This window comes from Podarcis raffonei, chromosome 1 (genome assembly GCF_027172205.1).
Source record: "Podarcis raffonei isolate rPodRaf1 chromosome 1, rPodRaf1.pri, whole genome shotgun sequence".
NCBI lineage: Eukaryota > Metazoa > Chordata > Lepidosauria > Squamata > Lacertidae > Podarcis > Podarcis raffonei.
In genome coordinates this window covers 50348222-50369880 of record NC_070602.1, presented here as the reverse complement: position 1 = coordinate 50369880, position 21659 = coordinate 50348222, and the positions used below count along the sequence as shown (strand labels likewise).

At 42.2% G+C, this 21659-nt stretch overlaps 1 protein-coding gene across 1 annotated transcript in view; it reads right to left on the bottom strand.

Moving 5' to 3' along the window:
• ARHGAP1 (Rho GTPase activating protein 1) overlaps positions 1-21659 on the bottom strand; it is a 31657-nt gene that overhangs the window by 5052 nt on the left and 4946 nt on the right. Inside the window, exons 2-6 of the mRNA XM_053387066.1 lie at positions 18966-19122; positions 17750-17842; positions 5716-5803; positions 5264-5395; positions 5073-5159 (exon numbers count right to left, since the gene is read on the bottom strand). Of these exons, the coding sequence (XP_053243041.1) occupies positions 5073-5159; positions 5264-5395; positions 5716-5803; positions 17750-17842; positions 18966-19098 (533 nt within the window). The 5' untranslated portion in view covers positions 19099-19122. The remainder of the gene's footprint in view (positions 1-5072; positions 5160-5263; positions 5396-5715; positions 5804-17749; positions 17843-18965; positions 19123-21659) is intronic.

The following is a 21659-nucleotide window of genomic DNA, read 5'->3' as shown; positions in this document are numbered from 1 at the left end:
TATGGGCCCAGATTCACAGCACTTGCAGGAGAGTAAGACAGCGACAGACTGCAAAAAGGTATGTGCTGGAAAAGTGAAATCAGAGGCTTTTCTGAATGCCGGCAAGAGTCTTTGATGTCCGGCAAAGACTAATTGGCCTGGGAGCCGAGCCAGAGGCATCGTGATTAATGGGCTGTCGAGATAACACGTCTTTGAAGGCATAACGGCTCACGTAAAAAGCTGGAATGGAGTTTTTCCAAGCTTCGGAGGCCACTGAGTGCCCTAAGTTAAATCGGCACAACTATCAGACCTGGGCAAAATGGTGTGAGAGTTTGCTGCGTCAGTTTGGAGTCTGGCATACTGTCTCTCAAGCCACTCCAGTTCCTCGGACAGAGAAATGGCAGGCCCAGGATTCGAGGGCCGTGGATATTATAGTTTTATCCGTCTCTCTGGAGGAAATAAAGACGCTTGCTGGAAATCTCACGGCACGTGACATGTGGGATGCTTTGAAAAAGGCCCACCTGCCAATCACCCCAGCCCAGTGTTTGAATGCATCGGAGGTCCTGGCTGTTTCCCAGAATGCTAGTGAATGCAGGGATGCTGAGGGCACCGAGTGCAAGCTGCAGGGGGAGAAGACTGCCACGTCATCCCAGGCAGCATTCCAGCCTCCAGGGGGAGCCAAAGAGTCGGCTGCTGAGAGCTCTGTTTCTCGTGAGAACCAAGGTCAGAGCCTATGCAGAGGCCGGAAGGCCAGGTGTAAACAAAGGATAAAGCCTGCAGATGGCCAGGAGCGGGGGGGCAAGTTGCAAAAGCCCATGCCAGTGGAAAACAAGGCTATGTTTGCTGGCACAGCTCCACCAAAGGCTAAAGGCACGTCTGATGGCCAGGAGCGGGGGGGCAAGTTGCAAAAGCCCACGCCAGTGGAAAACAAGGCTATGTTTGCTGGCACAGCTCCACCAAAGGCTAAAGGCACGTCTGATGGCCAGGAGCAGGGGGGCAAGTTGCAAAAGCCCACGCCAGTGGAAAACAAGGCTATGTTTGCTGGCACAGCTCCACCAAAGGCTAAAGGCACGTCTGATGGCCAGGAGCAGGGGGGCAAGTTGCAAAAGCCCTTGCCAGTGGAAAACAAGGCTATGTTTGCTGGCACAGCTTCACCAAAGGCTAAAGGCAAGCTGCAAAAGCCCACGCCGGTGGGAAACAAGGCCAAGGCCAGGTTTGTTATTGACTCTGGGGCCACGAGCCATCTCACCAAAGACCGCCATCTGTTTATCTCCTTCACACCTCAAGATGGAGAGGTCCAGCTGGCTGATGGAAGGACTTTGCAAGCTACAGGAGTTGGAACTGTGAAACTTGCAAGTCTGAATACTACCATCAAAGATGTACTTTTTGTTCCAGGAGCTGCGGGCAATTTGATTAGTGTACCACAGCTGACTGGGCGTGGTTTTGAGGTTTCCTTCAAGAGGACTGTCTGTGTCATCAGAAAAGACAAAGAGGACATTTTGCATGCAAAGTTGATGGATGGTTTGTTCTGTCTAACTTATGATGACAATGCTGTTATATCTAATGCTGATACTTGTTGTGTTGCACAAACTAACAAGGTTCTTCATGCAGGATGCATTCATGATGCACATCGAAGATTTTGTCACCTCTCTTGGCAAGCGCTAGCCAAGATGCCTGAGTTGGTTGAAGGTTTGGACATCAAACCTTGTAAATATCACATGAAATGTGTATCTTGTGCAGAGAACAAGGTGAAGGTTGCTCCAAAAGGCAAGGAGTCTAGCAGGCAGGCTTCCAAACCCTACCAGCTAGTTCACGCAGACCTGGTAGGTCCTCTAGCGCCCTCTTTGGGAGGAGCAAGGTACTTCATGGTTCTAATTGATTCTTTTTCCAGGTACATTCATGTGTTTATGCTCGAGCAGAAATCGCAAGCATTTCCTAGGTTCAAGGCATTCTGTGCTTGGTTGGAGAATGCTCATGGTAAACGTATTGGTTGTCTGTTTACTGATCGGGGCGGGGAGTTCACTTCTCAGCAGTTTGAAGCTTTCCTGACTGAGAAGGGAATCCAGCATGACATGTCAACGCCTAGATCGCCATGGATGAATGGGCTTGCGGAGAGAGCAAATCAAACGTTGCTGCAAGGGATAAAAACCTTGTTGCATGATGCCAATCTCCCTGAGAAGTTTTGGGGGGAGGCTTTGGCGAATTTTGTTTATTCTTTTAACAGGAGACTGTCATCACCTATTGGCTGCACTCCCTATGAGAAGATGTTTGGTAAGAAACCTAATGTCAAGCACTTGAAAATCTTTGGTTCTGACATGTGGGTGCACACCCCACAAAGCAACAAGCTTGGGAAGCGTGGGGCACATGGTTTGTTCATGGGGTACGAAAAAGGTGCATACAGGGTATGGATGACTAACTCTAAATCCATAAAGTTCACAAGGAGAGTTGAGTACAATCCTAAGTGGGGGGAAAATGTGGGAATTTTCCAGAGTTACCCAGAGGAAGATGTAGGTGATGTGAAGAAAGCAGATCATGCTGAGAAAGCTGAGGAAACTGAGGATGATGATGATGATGATGATGATCAGAGTTCGGATTCCAGTTCAGTGGGTGGCGCTGCTGCTGCTGTCAGTGACAGTGATGACACAGCAGACTACAAGAGCGCAAAGGCCTCAGTCAGACCATCTGATGAGTCTGACAATGAACTGGAAGAACCACTGTTCACCATTGGTCACTTTTCTCCTAAGAAGGAGGAGATGAGTCCAGAAGACTTGCGTCTGGTTCGCAGGTCTGAAAGGGCGACCAAGGGCAAACCTCCAAAGAGATTTGCTGATGAGTTTGCTAAGACGGCAACTGCTGTTCTTAGTAGCTCAGAGAAGGTGTGGGAACCTTCAAGCTTCAAAGAGGTCCAGGAGTTAACCTCTAAAGATGCTGAGCCTTGGCTTAATGCCATGAAGGCTGAAGTTGATTCCTTGAACAGGAACCAAACTTGGGAGCTGGTACCGGTAGTCCCAGGGATGAGACTGGTTGGCAGCAAATGGGTCTTCAAGGCCAAGACAGACCAGAATGGCAAGGTTGTCAGACACAAAGCCAGATTGGTTGCCAGAGGTTTTTCACAGGTACCAGGGCAGGATTACCATGAGACCTACTCACCCACGGTCAAATATGAGAGCATTCGGCTGATGCTCAAGATCGCTGCGGAGGAGAAACTGCATGTTTCCCATCATGACATAAATACAGCTTTTTTGTACGGGATTTTGGGGGAGGAGCTGTACATGCTTCCACCTGACGGGATGCAGATACAGAAGGGAATGGTCTGTAAACTGCGGAAATCCTTATATGGTCTCAAGCAGAGTGCCAGGTGTTGGAACACAAAACTCACTGAAACGTTGCTTTCTCTAGGTTTTCACCAGGGCAAAGCTGATCCATGTGTGTTTGTCAAGGAGGAGGGGCAAAACAAACTGTATTGTTTATGTTTTGTTGATGATCTTCTGATGTTTTGGAAGAATCAGGCTTTTTACCAAAGCACCCTAGCTCAGCTGAAGGAGCACTTTGACATGAAGGATCTTGGTGAGGTATCCAACTATCTTTCTCTGCAGGTGGAGAGGGACCAAGCAGGTAATTTTCTGGTACACCAAACACAGAAAATTGCTGATGTATTAACCAGGTTGAATTTGGTTGATGCAAACCCAGCAGACACACCGATGGTGACAGGTTACCAGGTAGATAGTACTGCTGAAGCGTTTTCTGACACAACGCTGTACAGATGCATTCTAGGCAAGTTGAATTTCATTGCTAGATGTTCAAGACCTGACATTGCTGTAAGCACTAACCTGCTGAGCAGACATGCTAACAATCCTACTGTTCAGGATTGGAAAGCTCTGAAGCGCATAGCCCGCTATTTGAAAGGGACTATGCACTACAGGCTGAAGTTCACCAGTCAGAAGACTGGAGGTCTTGAAATCTTTGCAGATGCAAGTTTTGGAAGTGACACCACGGATGGTACAAGCACTTCTGGAGTATGCTACATGTACAACCACTGCCTATTTGACTGGTTGTGCAAAAAGCAGACAACAGTTAGCCTAAGTTCCTGTGAAGCAGAACTCAATGCTCTGTCATTTTCACTCATGGATTGTGAATGGTTGATGCAACTGTTTAAGGACATTGGGGTTTCTGTGAAATGTCCTATACAAGTGTATCAAGACAATAGATCTTGTTTGGCTTTGCTGAACTCGGAGAGTTGCAAGCAAAGGACCAAGTACTTGCAGATTAAGCTACATCGTGCAAGAGAGTGTATTCAGAAAGGACTCATTCAGGTGTCCTACATGCCAGGAAATGAAATTCCTGCTGATCTGTTGTCTAAGGTTGTTAACAGAGAACAACTTAAGGTTTACGTACAAAGGTTGCAATTGGGTTGAACCACAGGTACTACAGGTTACACGGAAAGGGGGAGGATGTTAGGATATTTCCGTTCCACCTTAAAAGGGAGCAGGATGTTTGTATAACAGCCTGCGCGTTTCCTGTCTCACAGGATGTTTATGTTTGTCTGTTCCTTTCGTTTTCAGCTGTTTTGCCTGAGCAGTCGGAGCAGACGGTCATGTCTCCTTTGTTCTGACCAACGCCTAGCAAACTGTAAATATGCATGTTCTGCTCTCATGCTTGTGCAACTTTTTGCTGTGTGAATTCTGCTGTCAGAGTGTGCACTAAGCCTGAGGCTTAGTGTCGCTGAATTGCTGATATTGCCTGACTACGGGAGGTCGATGGATCGTCCGGCACCGAGCTTGGGGGCTCAGATGGACTTTATCTCCCTGGCAGTATCCCAACAGTTACGAGGATAAAACTGTGGGTAACAATGCATGCTGCCCTCAAGCTTCATGGAGGAAGGACATGGATAAAAATGTAAAATTAAATGAAAGGTGTTATCAGATGCTGTCATCACAGTAAGTGTTTACAAATACACAAGTTACCAGCAACCTACTTAACAAAAAAGTCTCAGGATTCTAATGATAAAACCCCACTTGGCTCCTAAGGAAGCCACTCTTCCTCATACCAAAGCGAGTTCCACCACAGAGCAAAGTACCTTTGCACTTTCCTACCTGATCAAGGGCTTGAAGAGAATCAGCAGTGTCTTGATGAACATCGTTGGGTGCACAATGTACAATGCTTTGATGTTCTTCTTGTATCTAATAATGAGAGAAAGATGAGAAGCCAAGCCAACCCCTTTCACCCAAAAAAGTTCCCACACAGCAATTTGACCCTTGCAAAATCCACAGCCACACATACTTACTTGCGGTCAAATTCCCGGTAGGCATCCCGCAGCCAGCTCAGGGATGGCTTGTTCTCACTGGTCAGGCCATGGTGCAAATAGACTAAGGTGTAATCACTCTCAACATACTGGTCCAATGTATACTTCAAATAGCTGAGGAGAGATGGACATACCTAAGCTCCAGAGCTTTTTAAAAATATGCATTTGCTTCTTTGCCTCCTGCAGTCACAGCATAAGGAAAGTAATATAGGTAATACAGGCACAGAGGTAGCGAATATACAGCCAGAGGGTGGGGTCAGATTGATGAAGGGCACTCCTAACCAAGTGCTTAAAGAATTTTGACTTATATCTTAGTTAGGGGTTAATTGGTACCCAAATTCATGTAGTCAAAATCATTACAGATTTGAATGATCAGGGGAAAGTCTCAGGTCTAATCTTCACCAAAGCAGGTGGTTCGCTCCAGCAGCACTCACCTCAGCAGTTTCACATGATCAAGCTGATAGCTGGGAGGCATCCGGCAGGCACTGAACAGAATTACTTTCCGCCCATACTTGTCGTCACCTGAGGACAAAAAATGCCACACATCACAGCAGGTTGAAAGACAAAGCATGAAGACACCACAATAGGTAAATAATGGAGCACTGCTTGTGGAGTACTCAACTATTCCAAGGTGATCCTAGAGGAAAGTTCAAAGGCTCTGCTTTGTCAAAAAAGTTAACAATGCAACATGAAACTTCACCAGTATGGGGAGAAGGCGGCATTTTGAGAGGACCCAAGGGTGAGAAGTAGAATAGAGCAAGGCACGATGAAAAGAAATTATGAGGGGCACATACTCTTGGATCACGAGCAGACAATTTGAAATGATTCTCAAGCAGGAAAGAGCCTAAAATACCCCCAGAGGAGCAGAGTATCCACAGGGTTATTCTAGTAAGCATTGCTGAGGTTTGTGATTCCAAGGTGGAGAGGGGAGGAAAGACAACACTTCCCCCACAAACATTCAGAGAAAAGGTCACGGATCCTTTACAAAGTATTGGCCTTGTCCATCATTTTCCCCCAGTGTATCCACAGTTCCATACCACCTGCTGTCCCTGTAGATGAGGAAAAAACTAGAACACAAGCAAAATCAAGAACTGCACAATGACGAATTGGCCTGAAACACTATGGATCAGAAAGCGAATCAGCAGTGAGAAGAAGCCACCAGCACACTGCAGAAGCACAAGATTTTGTGCTATCAGCCTGGAACAAATACTCTGTAAAATAATCTTTAACTTCTTCCCCAGTCCCAAATGAGGCAGATGACCTAGTAAGTCTGCTTCAGCAGTGTTACAAACTAGGCCTGGGGGTGATATATAGCTCTTGTCACATGAAAGTCCAATAAATGCCTTACCATGGGTTTTTTCTGGTTATTTCATGACAGTGAAATTACCACTAATGTGAAATTTATGACAACAGTAAAAGCCTTTGCAATAATCTATGGCTAAGAGCAGTAATAATGACTTATCAGTAGAACAACGCATAAACACAGGTTTTGCCTCTCTGTCTACTTACAATGAGCGGAGCTAAAAGCATTTGATAAGTAAGACAAAATTGTAGAAGGAAGCGGGTCATATTAATGAATGGCCATTAAATGCTCTGGTTGATCATGGACTTCTCACTAGAAGTTACCTCATCAGCAGCTGGTTGCACTTGACAATGTTAGCTCTATTCTAAGAACATTCATGCTACAATAAATTTTGGTCTGAATCACCCTCTCTCAGGATCAATCTCTTCACGCACACAAACCTGTATCCACGAGGAAGAAATTGTGTACCAATGACCATCTCCTATGTGTGCAAAGGTACACATTTCTGCATATGAGGAGGGACTAGATTGGGGCTTTCACTAACATAACAGTGAAGATGTTAAAAATATACACCTTCCATGCTGCAAAGTCAGCCACCATCATTTATTACCTTTACCTCACATTTATTACCACTACCAGCCCACTTTATACTTAATCCAGGCTCAGAAGGGAATAGAATTTTGTTTTTTAAAAAGTAAAATAAAATAAGGAAGATGGCCTCAGGATTCTGTGAGTTCTACATACTCAAAAGAACAAAAAGCATGAAGTCTGTTCAGTACACATACTGGATGGCAAATGAAACTCATTCATGGGTGATAAAGATTTATTTAATTTAGAAGGCAACCCTTTGGTCTTCCCTCTACCCTCAACTGTCACTTAGCAGCAACCATTCCATTAAGTTACAAATGAGGGAGATGGAAAGCAGGAGCATTCCATAAACTCTAAGGAACTTGCTCCTTTTGGCTCTTCTTCTCCCTGGACCCTTGCTATCCCAGTTGGTCTTCATAATAGCTTTGTAACTTTACAATCTGGTGCCAGACTTTACATGTTTTCCTCTTCCTTCCTTATCACTTTCTCTCCCTTTCTCTGTGTTTTTAAGAAAGTAAGCAGGGACAGTCTTGTTTTTATTGATCTCTAGGGTAAGCTGCTCTAGTAGCTTTTTTTTTATACTAAAAAGCAAGGTAGAAAAGCTTTAAATATACCAACTACAACCCATGATCCAAACAAATCAAATGCCTTCATGAGAGGGAAGTAACTAAAAGTCATGGATACATCTTTCAGTGTTTTACTTCACAGAGCAGAGAAAGTAGGAGTGGCAGTCTCTAGTATGTTGTATATACACAAAAGGAATGACAATCTGCACATCACAGGAACAGAAAGAGTCAATTAAGCTATGTATCTAGTATGCTACTCTACCCACCTAAAACCCTAACCATAATAAGAGATTCCCTTCATCCTGCCTATTTTCCTCTTCTCATTTGACTTCCTTCAACACATAAACAGAAATTATGTAGCTATAAAACTTACTCCACCCCCTCCAAAAAAAATATGCAAACAGCTGCAGCACGGGAAGTCAAGGACATGCTTAAGGTAGAGGGGGAGCACCAGGTAAATGCCATGGGGATGCAAGGATGATATACCATCACATGAACACATGTGAAGCATGCGAAGGTAGAAGACATTGCAGGACAACATGGCACCCACCAGAGACAGAAAAAAAAGAAGAGCAATGCAGAGGTCATCCGGAATGACCGTACAAAACTACAGCCAGATCACAAGACCAATGTCCAACAGTTTATCCCACGGTTGCCCAAAAATAGAGTACCTAACCAAGGGACTTCCAAACAGCTTCCCATATATTCAATGGCCACAAACTGTGTGTACGCACATCCAGTGTATGCACTGGAGTAGATTGCAGATGCTCCTGGCAGTACATTGAATGGTGTCACAATCTTGTGACCAATGTAGTAAAATGGTGCTCCTATGAGATATTTTGCAGCCTTGCACCCCTTTTTGATGAGAACAAAAATAATTCCCGGTACGCATGATGGTGCAATATATCATGAAAAGAAACCCTATTAGGTTGGAAGAAGAAATGCTCCTGCCCAAAGAAGTCTGAGTGGCAAGACCTGAATGGTAGTATCTGTTGACTCTGCAAACCACAGCTGTTCTATTAAGAAATGGAGAATCTTCCTTTGACAAAGACAATGTGAATTTCTGTAATGGAAAATGGGAAAAGAACCTGAATAGATTAATAACTCAGGTGTGGAATTATAGTAGTCACTTTCACCAATGCAACATTTTATGATAATTAGTCCTGTGCAGATGTTTTTGAGAAATTGATTTTTAAAACTTGGCAGTGTATAAATAGAACACAATGCAAGATCAAACTATATTGACATCTACTGCTTTAGAGCAGCATTTTCCAACTGGTGGGTCAGAAAACAACATCAGGCAGATGGGGTATTTAGGATGGATCTTCAAATTGCCAGCTGTAAGTGTCAAGAGAAAGGTACACATATAACTATGGTTCCACTTCAAGGTCTTAAAGTTGGAAAAGACTACAACTTCAGGTCAAACCTAGCTCCTCAGGACCTGGACAATTAAAAGCCAGTTTATGGTTACACTTGCCCCACAAGCTTCTGGTTACCTGAAGTAAGTATCCCATATGCAATCTCAAATCAAGTGATGAAGCCTCTTAATAGTCACTGATTCTTTCTAGTTCATCTCCTGATTGTTCTCCAGTATTTGTTTTTCATAGACTAAGCAAGGCTTATTTCTATAGGCTTCTACTTCTAGACCATGCTCTAGTCAAGGTAGCATAACATTCCATTAAATGCAAATATACACCCTAACACTAATCTTGTATGACACAACTAGATAGAGTCCCATCAGTCCATGCAGGGAGCATTGAGCATGTACCCAACAGTAAGCAATTATTCAACTGCCTTTGTCCCAAACGGGTTAGCTGTAATTATCATAAAAGCTCCTGCTTAAATCTGAAATAAAGCCCCTGCTGGTGTTGAACCATAAAAATATTGTATGCATTAGAAATTCCATTGCACAGTTGTGGTGTGTGGCGCTGTTGTTACCAGGTACAGCTGCAAAGCTAACAATAACAACAACTTCTACAAGACTATCTTCAAATAAACTAAAGCACTTCCATGTTGTGCATTATCTAGAAAAATCCCCAGGCCATTTGAAATTTAAGCAACAAGTCCAAAGTGTGATAAACTTCAGGAACACTATGAAACAATAACCCATGTGTCAAGTTTCTATGCAAATCAAATGAGAAAATCATTTCATAAAAAATCATTTTTTTAATGAAATGATTAATGCCTCAGGTGTGGAATTACAGTACTCATCTGCACATGGCAGCCCATTTAATTAGAAATGTTCTGCTATTGCAGTACAAAGTGTAAAATACCCTAGGTTATAACACAGCAGCATTTTATAATTCACACAGACACACACATACACACTGACATTCTCCCCATCTAGGAAAACATGTCCACGTCACATTGTTTGACGTGCAGCAGTTCTTTTATTCCTCTGAGAATACTCTGGTTAACAACCGCACTTCCCACAGCAGGGATTCTTTCCATGGGGGGCGGGGATGCATCTAAATTAACCTAAGTGAATAAGGAAACAACAGATTGTTTAAAAGCTTCAGAGAAGTTCTCAGAATGCAGAATGTGGAGAACTGCGTGTTGCAAATAACACAGTGAGTTGTCACACATCTTGATTAAACAGGAAGTCTATGGCTGCTCCTTTTCCTGCACTATCAAGCTGATGACATGACCCTTAAAGTGATCGGGGAAATGGCTTGAGACATAACGCAGGCAAAGAAATGAAAGCAATGGTGGTATAGTTAAGAGCCAGCACCTCTTTGTCTAGGGCATTTATATTTCTGAAGGTACAAAACAGTCTTGTCATCATAAACAAGGCTGAAAAAATTCAGGGTTCTTGGCAGTTCAAGGTGCTTCCTCTACACCACTTCAGTGATCAAAGTGACCTTCATGGAGCTTCTAGATATATGCAGAGATGCCTAAGGAAGCCAAAAGTCAATGGCTACATTTAGAGATGGAGAACAGGGGCATTTTTCAGCCACAACTCAGTTCCAGCACCTCTCAGGTTGCCATCATAAGAGAACAAGGGATGTGTTCATGATGAGTTCTGGCACCTCTTTTTCTAGAAAAATAGCACAGTGGAGAACTGACACTAGTCAGTGTTTCCAAGTAACCATCTACTTGCATCTAAACTGGTGGAGAAATGATTAGCATAGAATCAGAGACATGATCTGCAGATACAGCAGGCCAGTGACCACTTGCAAGAAGAGATGATGAAGAATGGAAGACCTACAATGGAATAAACAGAGAATGGCAGGAAAATGTACTTGCATAGGTTGTTCCGCAAACAATGGGTTCAGCCTACTGCTGGGTCACAGGGGATAAAGAAGGCCAAGTTCTGCCAAAGATTTGTGTCTGAATGATGCCACAGTGGGAATAAAGCAACAACAGCTCCATCCTGCATAGATTCCAAATAAGATAAATCACACATCACTGTCATGCAATATCCTGCAAACTTAGCTGCAGAAGAAATCACCCGCAAAAGATTTCCGATTGGGAAAGTTAGCAGTAATGACTGCCTGGGAGACATGTCCTGATGGATAGTACACCCATCACCATTCAAGAAAAAAAGAAGGCAGGCTGAAGCACCAAATGAGAACTGCGGCACCCAAAGTGAAGACCGCAAGCTGAAGTCCACACAGAGCTCTGCCAGGGAATTTCCAAGCCACGTATCCAGTTTGGAAAGCTACCAAGATGGCTATACCACCAGCTTAGAGAAGCATGGCTGCAATCTACTTGACATAATGCACATCAAGTACAACTTTGAGGTTCTGGGATGCCACCCTCAGCTTTGCAGAATTTGGGCTCCCCTGAGATAACCCAGCCACAGGCCACAGTCATGCTAAAGAATGCCACATTCTTTAAATGCCAATGACACCAGGTATTCCACCTACCTGGCTGGACCCCATGAAGTGCACCCTGCCCTGGAGGAACAGAAACAAAGTTACATTATACCATAATAACCAAAGTCCTTTAACCAGAATAATCTTAAGGACTGAGCTGAAAGGGCTGGACAGAAAAGTTCCAACACACACACACAGTTGCATACACTCACAACTACAACAAGCTCAAAAACATGATTACCTAGTTGTTAACTAGATCTAGAAGTTGATTTTTCCCCCTCCTCCCTTTCTAGACTCTGCTACAATCTGGATGAACTATTGCTTTTTTATATGTCAGGTTTCCCATACAAGGTATGCATGAAAAGGTAAACAATAGCTTTTTCATACTACCAGACATTTAAACAACAGGATATTGCTAATACTGAAAAGTCAGTGAACCCATTTTCAGTTACAAAAATGAATGTTCCCATGTCCATTTCAAGGTCCTTAATATTGGTCCTGATATATAGAAAATAGAAAATAGAATGCTCTAGGATTTAAGAACTCAGAACCACCACCTGTTCCACTCCTCTTTCACACAAGTTTTGAGACCCAAGAGCAGCCAGTCACAGGGGAGTTTAAGAAATAACTTCAGTTCCTAACACTTCTGGGATCAAGGACTGCTTCTTGCTCGGCAGAACTAAAAAAAACAAAACAATAATTCAGGAAATCAAATCCCTCATTACTTGGTCAATACCTCTGAAAAGCCAGCAAACATACACAGGCAGAAGCAGGAAGAGAAGTTCCTGTAGATTACAGGAAAGTAAGCATGCTCCATTTGAGGCAAAAGGATGTACATCGCCAAAGGACAGCCCTAGGCCAGATCCTAGAGCAATGATGCTGAACCTAGGTCCTTCAGATGTTGTTGGGACTACAACTCCAATCACCCCTGACCATTGGCCATGCTGGCCAGGACTGATGGGTGATGTAGACCAACAACATTTAGAGGGCCACAGGTTCCCTATCCTTTACCTAGAGTGTCCCAAAGTCCCACTACAACACATAGACGCATGCTCAACGGCAGTCTCCCAGTTTTAAAAATGCTGCTGCAAGAACACAGAAAGAAAGCCTTAAGAGGTTTTCCCCAAATCAATCACTGGAGTACAGCATGATAACTGCTCATCAGACACTGAAATAATTGAATTCAAAAGTATTAACAATCATTTCCAATAATTCAGCCTAAAGCAGAATCAAACAAAGAAAGGAAACCAAAAGATTTACTAATCAATGCTCCCCATCACAAGTTATTCCAGCAACTTTCATACTTCTAGACTCCAGAGAACCCCAGAATTGTCAAGGCATATCAAGGGCCCCAAGGCCACAGTAATAAAAGATAGGCGTCCCAAAGGTTAAATTCAGAATAGCCTATGGCATGTAATCTGGATGATCACTTGGGATAAGGACATGGCATTTCCATTGTCTTAAAAACCAAAGTTACAACGCTGCCTGGTATCAGAAATGACCACATTTCCCCAAAGTTCAGGTTGCGTCTCTGCCTCAGACAACCATCCCTAGTTCAACAAGGAAGTTGCATATCTACCTAGACTAGCCTAATATTTAGCTACAGCTACAACTCCCATCATTTGTGACCACAGGCATTGTTGGCTGTGGTGGGAGTCCAACAACATCTGAAAGGGCACAAGTTAGAGGATTAAAAAGAGCCTCCTGCTTCCATTGTGCAAGCTATCAATCAGTAGCAGCCGTGGTTCAGGTTGTCACCTGGAGATAGAAGAAACAAAATCAGCCTTGAAATGCCTTCAAGACATTGATAGCTGCCAATAGATACAGCATCTAGTCAAACTATTTCTTTGCAGTCATTTTGTTTAGTTGTGCTTTTTTAATTTTTTTGGCAAAAGGTGGACAAATTAACTTTTCCTAATTAGGACAAGAACTCTGAACAGGGAATTTCAGTAAATGGAGGCTATTGGCAGTATATACAATCCCACACAACCCTTGCCGATGTGCCTCTATTGTAAGTATAGTAATAAAGAGCCTACACATTTATGTGTATTTAAAGCTTTTACTTTCTGAGATGATTCTCTAAATATTGAGTATACTAGTGGTGCTAGAAATGCATCTATGCAATCCACATTTTAAAGATATATAGCTATTAGTTAAATTCCAGCTTGCTCTTCACTCACACCGCAACTCCACCCACAAGCCTAATTGGCACTGAAAATTCACAGAACCATGTTGAGAGCTAAGGGAGCCCACAGTGAAGAGATTTTTTCCATCATTCAGGATGTCAGAAGCCAACACAGTGCTAACGCTCTGGGTGATAGATGTTAGAGGAATCTAAGGCATGTGGTTGCCAGTTAAAAAAATATTAAGTGAAATGAATCTTCAGTAATACATAGTCCTACAGGGGAAAGCACTTCAAAATACATCTATACGAACAAAGAAATAACTAATGTTATCAATAGTGGAAAAGGATATGTCAGTTGTTAGGGAATTCTTTATTTATCAAAGTATATGAATGTGCAATACTGCCAGAGTTGGGCATGATGTTAGTGAAGCTCATTCAATTGGCTGAAATCCTGGAATGTCAGCAATAGAGCTATTATTATACATTTGAATAACAATGCGTATCAGAAAATATCTTGTTTGAACTCATCTAGTCACTTAACACTGGGGATCTTTGTTTGATTAAATTGTTTAATGTCAATTCACCAATTCGCCAATTCACCAGGGAATAGAAAGATATCCTCAATGTATCTGCAATGGGAGGAGAGAACTATCCCATCCTGAGGACTTCTCAGGTCACACACTGAAAATCAAAACTAAATTCAAAAACTGTTAAGATGTGTTTTGTCTCAGAGGAAATAACCATTCCTTGAACTATCCTGAGCAGCCAGAATGTCTGGAGGAGAGAAACTCCAGAGAATTCAGTAATTTTAGAGCCCAAAACAAACTACCAAGCCAAAACAAACTACCAAGCTACCAAGAAGGGAGGAGATGAACTCCACGCAGATGTTAGTAAAGTGTAAGTAAAAGCATAAGTAAAAGCTAAGCACAGCTCCTACTTCTTCCAGATCATTTGCCATTTCAATTTCTTCCCTTTTCTAACGATCAATTGCTTGCTATAAATTAACCAGTCTTCACTTCTATATTGCACTGGTTGGCAGTAGCTATCAATGTGCATAAGGAATAATGGTCTGTATAGCCAAGAGGATGTACTGTTGCAATACCTGGCATAATGGTCAATAGCAAAAGCTGGTGATAAATAAACTCCCAGCATTTATTCCTGCCTCCAGTTTCTGAACAGCACTGCCAGCAATCTGCCAGCAATCATTTACACAGCAAATTTCCTCTTTGCAGGAAACCAAGTTTGCTAAAATCAGTAACTGAACTGCAGACAATGTAAGTGAAGCAGCCATACAGGACAACCCAGGAATGTCAGTGAAATGTAAGGAAAAAAGAAAAAAGAAAAATACGGAAGGCAAATGGGTCACATATCAGCAATTAGTAAAAGAAGATCAAGGCCAATTAAGGTTAAGATCTTATGAAGAACTTGGCCAATATTGTAATACATGGCTACAATATTATCAAATTGATCACCTATTCAGGCAGGATAAGATTATCGGATTTGGCAAAGAAGAATCAAAACTACAGTGTTATTAAAAAATCCTAAAAAGATATTATCTAAAATGTATAATCTATTATTAGAATAGGAATTTAAAGATGAAGAGGTGAAGGAAGTTATGATTAAGTGGGCCACAGATATAGGCCACATGATTTGTTTAGATCAATGGGAGAAATTATGGAAATATGATATCAAATTCACAGCCTGTGTCACAATCAGAGAAAATATAATGAAAATGATATATCAATGGTATTTAACCGCGGTCAAATTGGCGAAAATTTATAAATCAAAATCTAATTTGTGCTGGAGATATAAAACAGAGATAGGAACCATGTATCATATGTGGTGGGAGTGTGTGTATATTAAAAAATTTGGAGTAACATTCAAGAGGAACTTAAAAAAATGCTTAAAATATCATGTAAAAAACCCCAGAGGCGTTCCTCTTGTGAATTATATCGACTGACATTCCTGCCACTAGGAAAAAAGTTTTCTTATATGCAACCGCTGCGGCCAGAATGATTATAGCAAAAAATTGGAAGGGAGAAAAAACTCCCTCAATAAAAGAATGGCAAATAAGATTTTATGAATATATAGATTCAGCAAGACTTACACCAGTGGTAAGAGGCCAATCAGACCAAAACTGATAGAGGAGTGGACTTGCATGAAGGAATACATCAAAAAACATTGTTCTGGTATTAATATATCAATATGCAATGAATGAAACTTATAGAGTAAAAAATTAAGAAGAAATGGGTATAAGATGAGATAGTCAAAAATAATAGTGATAACACAGCAAAAAGAAGAAAAGAAATAAAGGAAGCCACACATAGGTGGAGGGAAGTCAAGATTTATGTTTGTATGTTTTGTTTGTTTGTTTTCTTTTTTGTAATCTAAATTGAGAGGTGTGTGTATCTATGTATAATAAGTTTGTTTAGCGTTCTGTTTTGTGTTTGTAAGTATTGCATTTATAAGTTTTTTTAAAAAATAATTAAGATTTAACTCTTTCCCTGCAGCTGTGGCACAATTCCACACTCCAGGATGCTCCACAGGAGAAGTGGGGAACCTGTGGCATTCCAGGTGATACTGGACTACATTTTTATATTCCATTACCATTGGCAATATAGGGAAGTTCACAGGTTGCCCACTGATGCCCTGGACTCAAGTGTGACTTGGCAGTCACCTAAAGTTGACTGATTTGTTCAGACAGTTGAGGGATTTGCCATGGCTCAGGAAAATTAGAGGCACACATGCAGAGTCTCTTCTAGCCTGCAAACAAGTTAAAACAGTTTTTCTTCGGGAGAATGAGTTTTCAGGTTTGCACATACTATTTTTCTCCCACCTTCTTCTCTCCAAAGAACTCAAGGTGAGGTACAGTACGTGTTCGTGGTCCTCCCTTCCTGCTATTTATTCTCATAACAACTCTATGTGGTAGGCCAGGATGAGGGATAATGGGTTCTATCTGATTATGTCATACTGACAGTGGACACACTGCAATCAATGGAATTAAATTATTCTGAGTATGACTCAGTCGGATACAAGCCAATGAATGACCCAAGGTCATCTAGTAGACTTCATGGCAGACCATGGATTTGAACTCTTCTAAGTCCAGTATGCTATAGTCACTATTTATCAGAATGTATTTTCAAAGCTTATGTGATACTTTTCATTAGCAAAAATATTGATGCAGTTCACAATACACAAAATCCATTAAAATCAAGTAAAACAAACAATTAAAATCAAGTAAAAACATTATTGCAATAACCACAGTAACTGGAACAACAGAAACTGGTGACATTGTCAGGAAATGCCAGGGGAAAGAGACAGGTCTTCAACAGTTGGTGGAAACATCCCAGTTTTGGAACCCATCCACCCTGGAATGCATCCCATTGAGCAGATGCTACAATAGAAAAGGCCCTTCTCCAGACCCCAGCCAACCAAACCTCAGTAACTCATGGTACTATCAGCCAATGCAACATCTGACTGAGGAGTTCATAACGTAGTTTGTAAGTCTGGGGTCAGATTGCTGCTTCAAGTGACTATCAAATAACTCTAATGGGCCCATGGTTCTCAAAGTTCTCTTCCTCTGTACAATTGCTATTTTCACAACGACGATGACCACTATGTGAATCAAGCTATTTGGCTGGATCCAGACTACCCATGGGCAGAACTGCACCTACGAGTCAAAGAATCTTCCAGGACAGCATGGACAGTTGTGCCGTGACCTGCAAGGGAAACAGGCAAAAACAGCTTCCTCCCTGCTTCCTTCCTCCAGCAGGAGCCTCTGCTGGATCTTGGCTCCTTCTACAAACAGAAGGAATCCTATCATTCACTAAAGGACAACTTGGGATCCAACCTATTGTTGGGCCACTGCTGGTTTATTTTATTTTATTTATATACTGCCCTTCATCATAAGATCTCAGGACAGTTCACAGAATAAAATACAGGATAAAAACATGAACATAAATAAAACAAAACAGCAAAACAATAAAATAGACCCTATATCCCAAGACATTATGCCATATCAAAATGCTTTCTGAAGTAGAAGACAAAGAAATGAAAAGAACCCATTACCTGCCACTTCCACAATCTGGTGTCTAGCAATGTCGTAGTATGGGTCATCCCATCGTAAGTGAGTGACAGGGTCAGGGGAGCCCTTGAAGTCATCTACATTTTAAAATAAAGGGGATGGGGTGAGAGGAAAATGCAGAGAACATAAAAACCAGCACAGCTATACGAAGATACAAAAACACAGAGAAGGGATCAGGTCATAGGCGCCGACTCCATGGGGCTTGAGGGGGCCCGAGCCCCCTCAAAAATTCGTTTGGGGGGGCTCCGCCCCCCCAATAATCTCCGGCGCCCCTCCAGCAGAGCGCCATCGCCGCCCCTCCCCCAGCCCAAAATGCACAGGGGGGGCGGGCTGCATGCCTCCTGCCCTCCCTCCCGAGCAAAAGCTCCACCCAATTTCCTTTGGAGCTGATTAATAGGCGCAGCACGCTCTCCCCTATTCGCTCACGAGGAGGCGGCGCCACTTTATTTGCATATTCATGAGCTTATTTATTATTCATGAGCTTTCCCGGGCCCCCCCAATATTTTTTATAAGTCCGCGTCGCTGGATCAGGTATATCACAGAACCAGAAGGAACTCTGATGAATAGCATTAGTTTTGTGCAATTGTTCATTTTACGTTCAATAAAAAACATCGCATGCATTCAGACCGATTGTGCTAGCTTATTTGTCAATATTTGCCTCAAATGTATAAACACACTATTAGTGGAAAGTAATCAATGATCTAAAATTCTCCACTACAGAATTCCACATTCATCTACTAGAATAAACTATTTACACTGCACAGACAGGCAGATACTTCTCTGGCATATAAGGTCTGTAGCATTCTATGCTCTCACCACCCCGTTTAGATAATATCTACACCCCAGTTTAGATACAGGGGCTAACTAGTACTTCTGCAGCATCTTAAAGAGGAAAGAGATGCAGACAGGCAAAGACCTCAGAGAATGCTCCACTAGACTACCCTTGCCCCCACAGGGCTATATACAACTATCATGCAAGAACATAACACAAAAAGAACCTGCTGAACCCTGAATCTTGTTATTTTTCCACTTATTTATTATGTTATTAATTATTTTGATATCATTTGGGTGCTGCCTATCCTGAAAGTCTGGATATAAATAAATCTAATAAATAAAAAGCTATTAAAGGTATATTTTAAGATTAGTGCTGCAGGATATAGATTCCTTTCTAGTCATTTCATTGCTAGTAAAAGTACTCACCTGACTTAGGAAAAACAGGCACTTCATCTGGTGGCCAGTTCTTATCATCTAGAGAGGCCAATTTGAGCTGATTAAGGGATTCATTGGTATCCTCCAAACTCAGGTCTTCCTGTAGATCAGGGTATTGCTCCATGTTTTCCAAGCTTTAACTGCTCTCCTAAAAAACCCAGAAGGAAGAGCACAGGGATTCACAGATCAAGCAAGCAAATACATAGCAATCTTCAGTATCATCTCCCAAAGCTGCTCTCCTTTATATATTGCCACAGATGTCTTGTCCAGAAGAACCTTTCCTCATATCAAAGGTGAGAGGGGGCTGGCTGGGGGAACACCACTGGCTGTACTCCATCCATTTCCCCCTCCTGTGCAAATACAGCCTGGTTGCTTTCTGTTTGTAGCATACAAGCCAAAACGCAACAGATTACACCAACCCCCTGCCTGACGCATTGATTCTAAAGGCTCCCATTTCCTGCGCTCCATTGGCAGAGTTGGCAAATAGCCAAACAGCTTGCACAGCAAGGTGTTGCAGTGGAAGGGTGCCCAAATACTCCTTCCCCCACTGGCCTATCAAACCAACAACAGAGACACACATGAGGATTCTTCACAGTGCTACAAGCAGAACTGTGAGGGGGCAGATTCAACAATAGACAGGTTGTCCTTGAGTGGCGCATGTTGAAAAAGCAGCCAAAGAGTTCTGGGGTTTGAGAAGAACTCAGTTTCTAGTACTTTTGGACCTTCTCCATGAAGAAATGTCATTCTTAGCTTGAGAAAGACAACAGTTTTGGAATTTTGGATGTTCACTAAAACATTAATGGACTCCTGATTAGAGTCACCACCAAAGGAGGCACACCACTGGTCAATAAATAACTGCATATATGAGATCACTAGAAAGGTTAATCATTGTTCTCAAGAGGTAGGACATGAACACAGTTCTATCATGAAACAAGAAACAGAAAGTGCCTCCAAAAACAACTGGTCTAAAATATCAGCCCTCAAACAGAAGTTAAGTTACTGCGACCAAAGCTAATGCTACAGCTAATATCAGAGATCAATATTAGCATTTCAATAAATATATGGTCAGAGAAGGTCAAATGAATGTCACTCATGCTTCGTTAAGGGAATCTCTGGACATTTCCCAAAAAATTCACGAGTGTTTGTCCAAATTCTGATTGTTGAAGGGAGCTGCGATTTGCACAAGACCTCTTCCCTTCTCCTTCAATGCTTACACAATTATTTCATTGTCCTTATTTTCCAGATGGCTGTAAGCTTATTGCGCAGCAAGTCAAATCGCATTCCTGTAACCAGACAAAACACGACATATATGGGCAGATGATCTTCAAGGCAGATCAGGAAGTATTCAGGGCACAGCAGATCAGCAAAGTCAGCCTCAGCTATTCTTTGCTAGTCTCTCCAGGCTGGAGGAGATGCTTGACCTCAGTGGGGGTAAAGAGCAAGGCACTTTGCTCCTCTGAGCTATTAGCTAATGCTGTAACCATGCTTAAATTGCAGTCAACCATCTGCCCTTAGCAATATACCCAGTTTCTATGGAAACTTTAACTAGCATTTGCCGTGACTCATTCGTTTTGAAACAACTCTAGTTCCAGCATCTTACTCTCACAGTTATCTAAAATTGTCCAAAAAAACCTACCCTGGCAGCAGGATGCAGACAGCCCCAAGCTTTCTTCTACCAAGGGATTCTGAATATTCTCAACTCGTGGTGCGCAACTGGATCACTGCAGTGTTGGAGGGCTACAGTTTTGCCAGATCTGCACTAGAAAAGCACTTAAGAATAAGTTATGAGCTCTATGAGGCAGATATGCTACTGATATTCTTTTTAGCAGGAGAATTTATTATTTTTACATCCCATGTACAGAAAGAAGACTCTTGCTGAACATGGAAAACTGGTTATTGAATGTAGACATTGCCAAACTAGTGGATGGGAAAGAATTTGGAGTACTGGGTATTTGGGATTCTGGTGGACAAAACTCATGTGGTATTCTGGTGGACAAAACTCATACAGCTTTATGGACGAAATTACATATACATTTTTCTCACTTGATGACTTAGAACTGGGATCACCAATGTGGTTCCTGGGTGTGCACATACATCTACAGAAGCCTTCCCTGGAGCACCTTACCCTGCTAAGTTAAGCTTTAAAAAAGGACTCTGATTGTAGCTAACAGAACATGTGGTGTGCATTTGGATGAGGTGTGTGGCACTCTCAACAGTTTATCCAATTTATGTGTACCCTCAGGTCCAAAAAAAGGTTGGTCTCACTCAACTGAGAAGCTTACTGAAATGACCACCACAGACCAAACACTATAGTCAAATTTCATACCACCTAAAAAACTTGAGTGTTCAGTGGAGACTGATCCTATGCCTAGCAGAGAGTTAAGCATATCTTAATGCTTCCTATCATATTATGAAATAACTCCTCTTACTCTGGATCTTTCCGCTAGGTCTGTTCTCCATTTGGAGGCAGACACAGTGAAAATATTTTTTGAAATCTCATTTTCCCTAGTGTCAGGTAGTGTTGTAGCTAAATATGCCTATTCATTTAAAAATCTGATCCAGATCTAAATGCTTTTACACAAAAGTCAGCAAAATAAAAGAGTTGTGCAAGACTCCACCAACTCACAATATTCAGCATTCAGACTCAATCATAATCTAAACTCCTTTAACATCCCATGCTCTAGG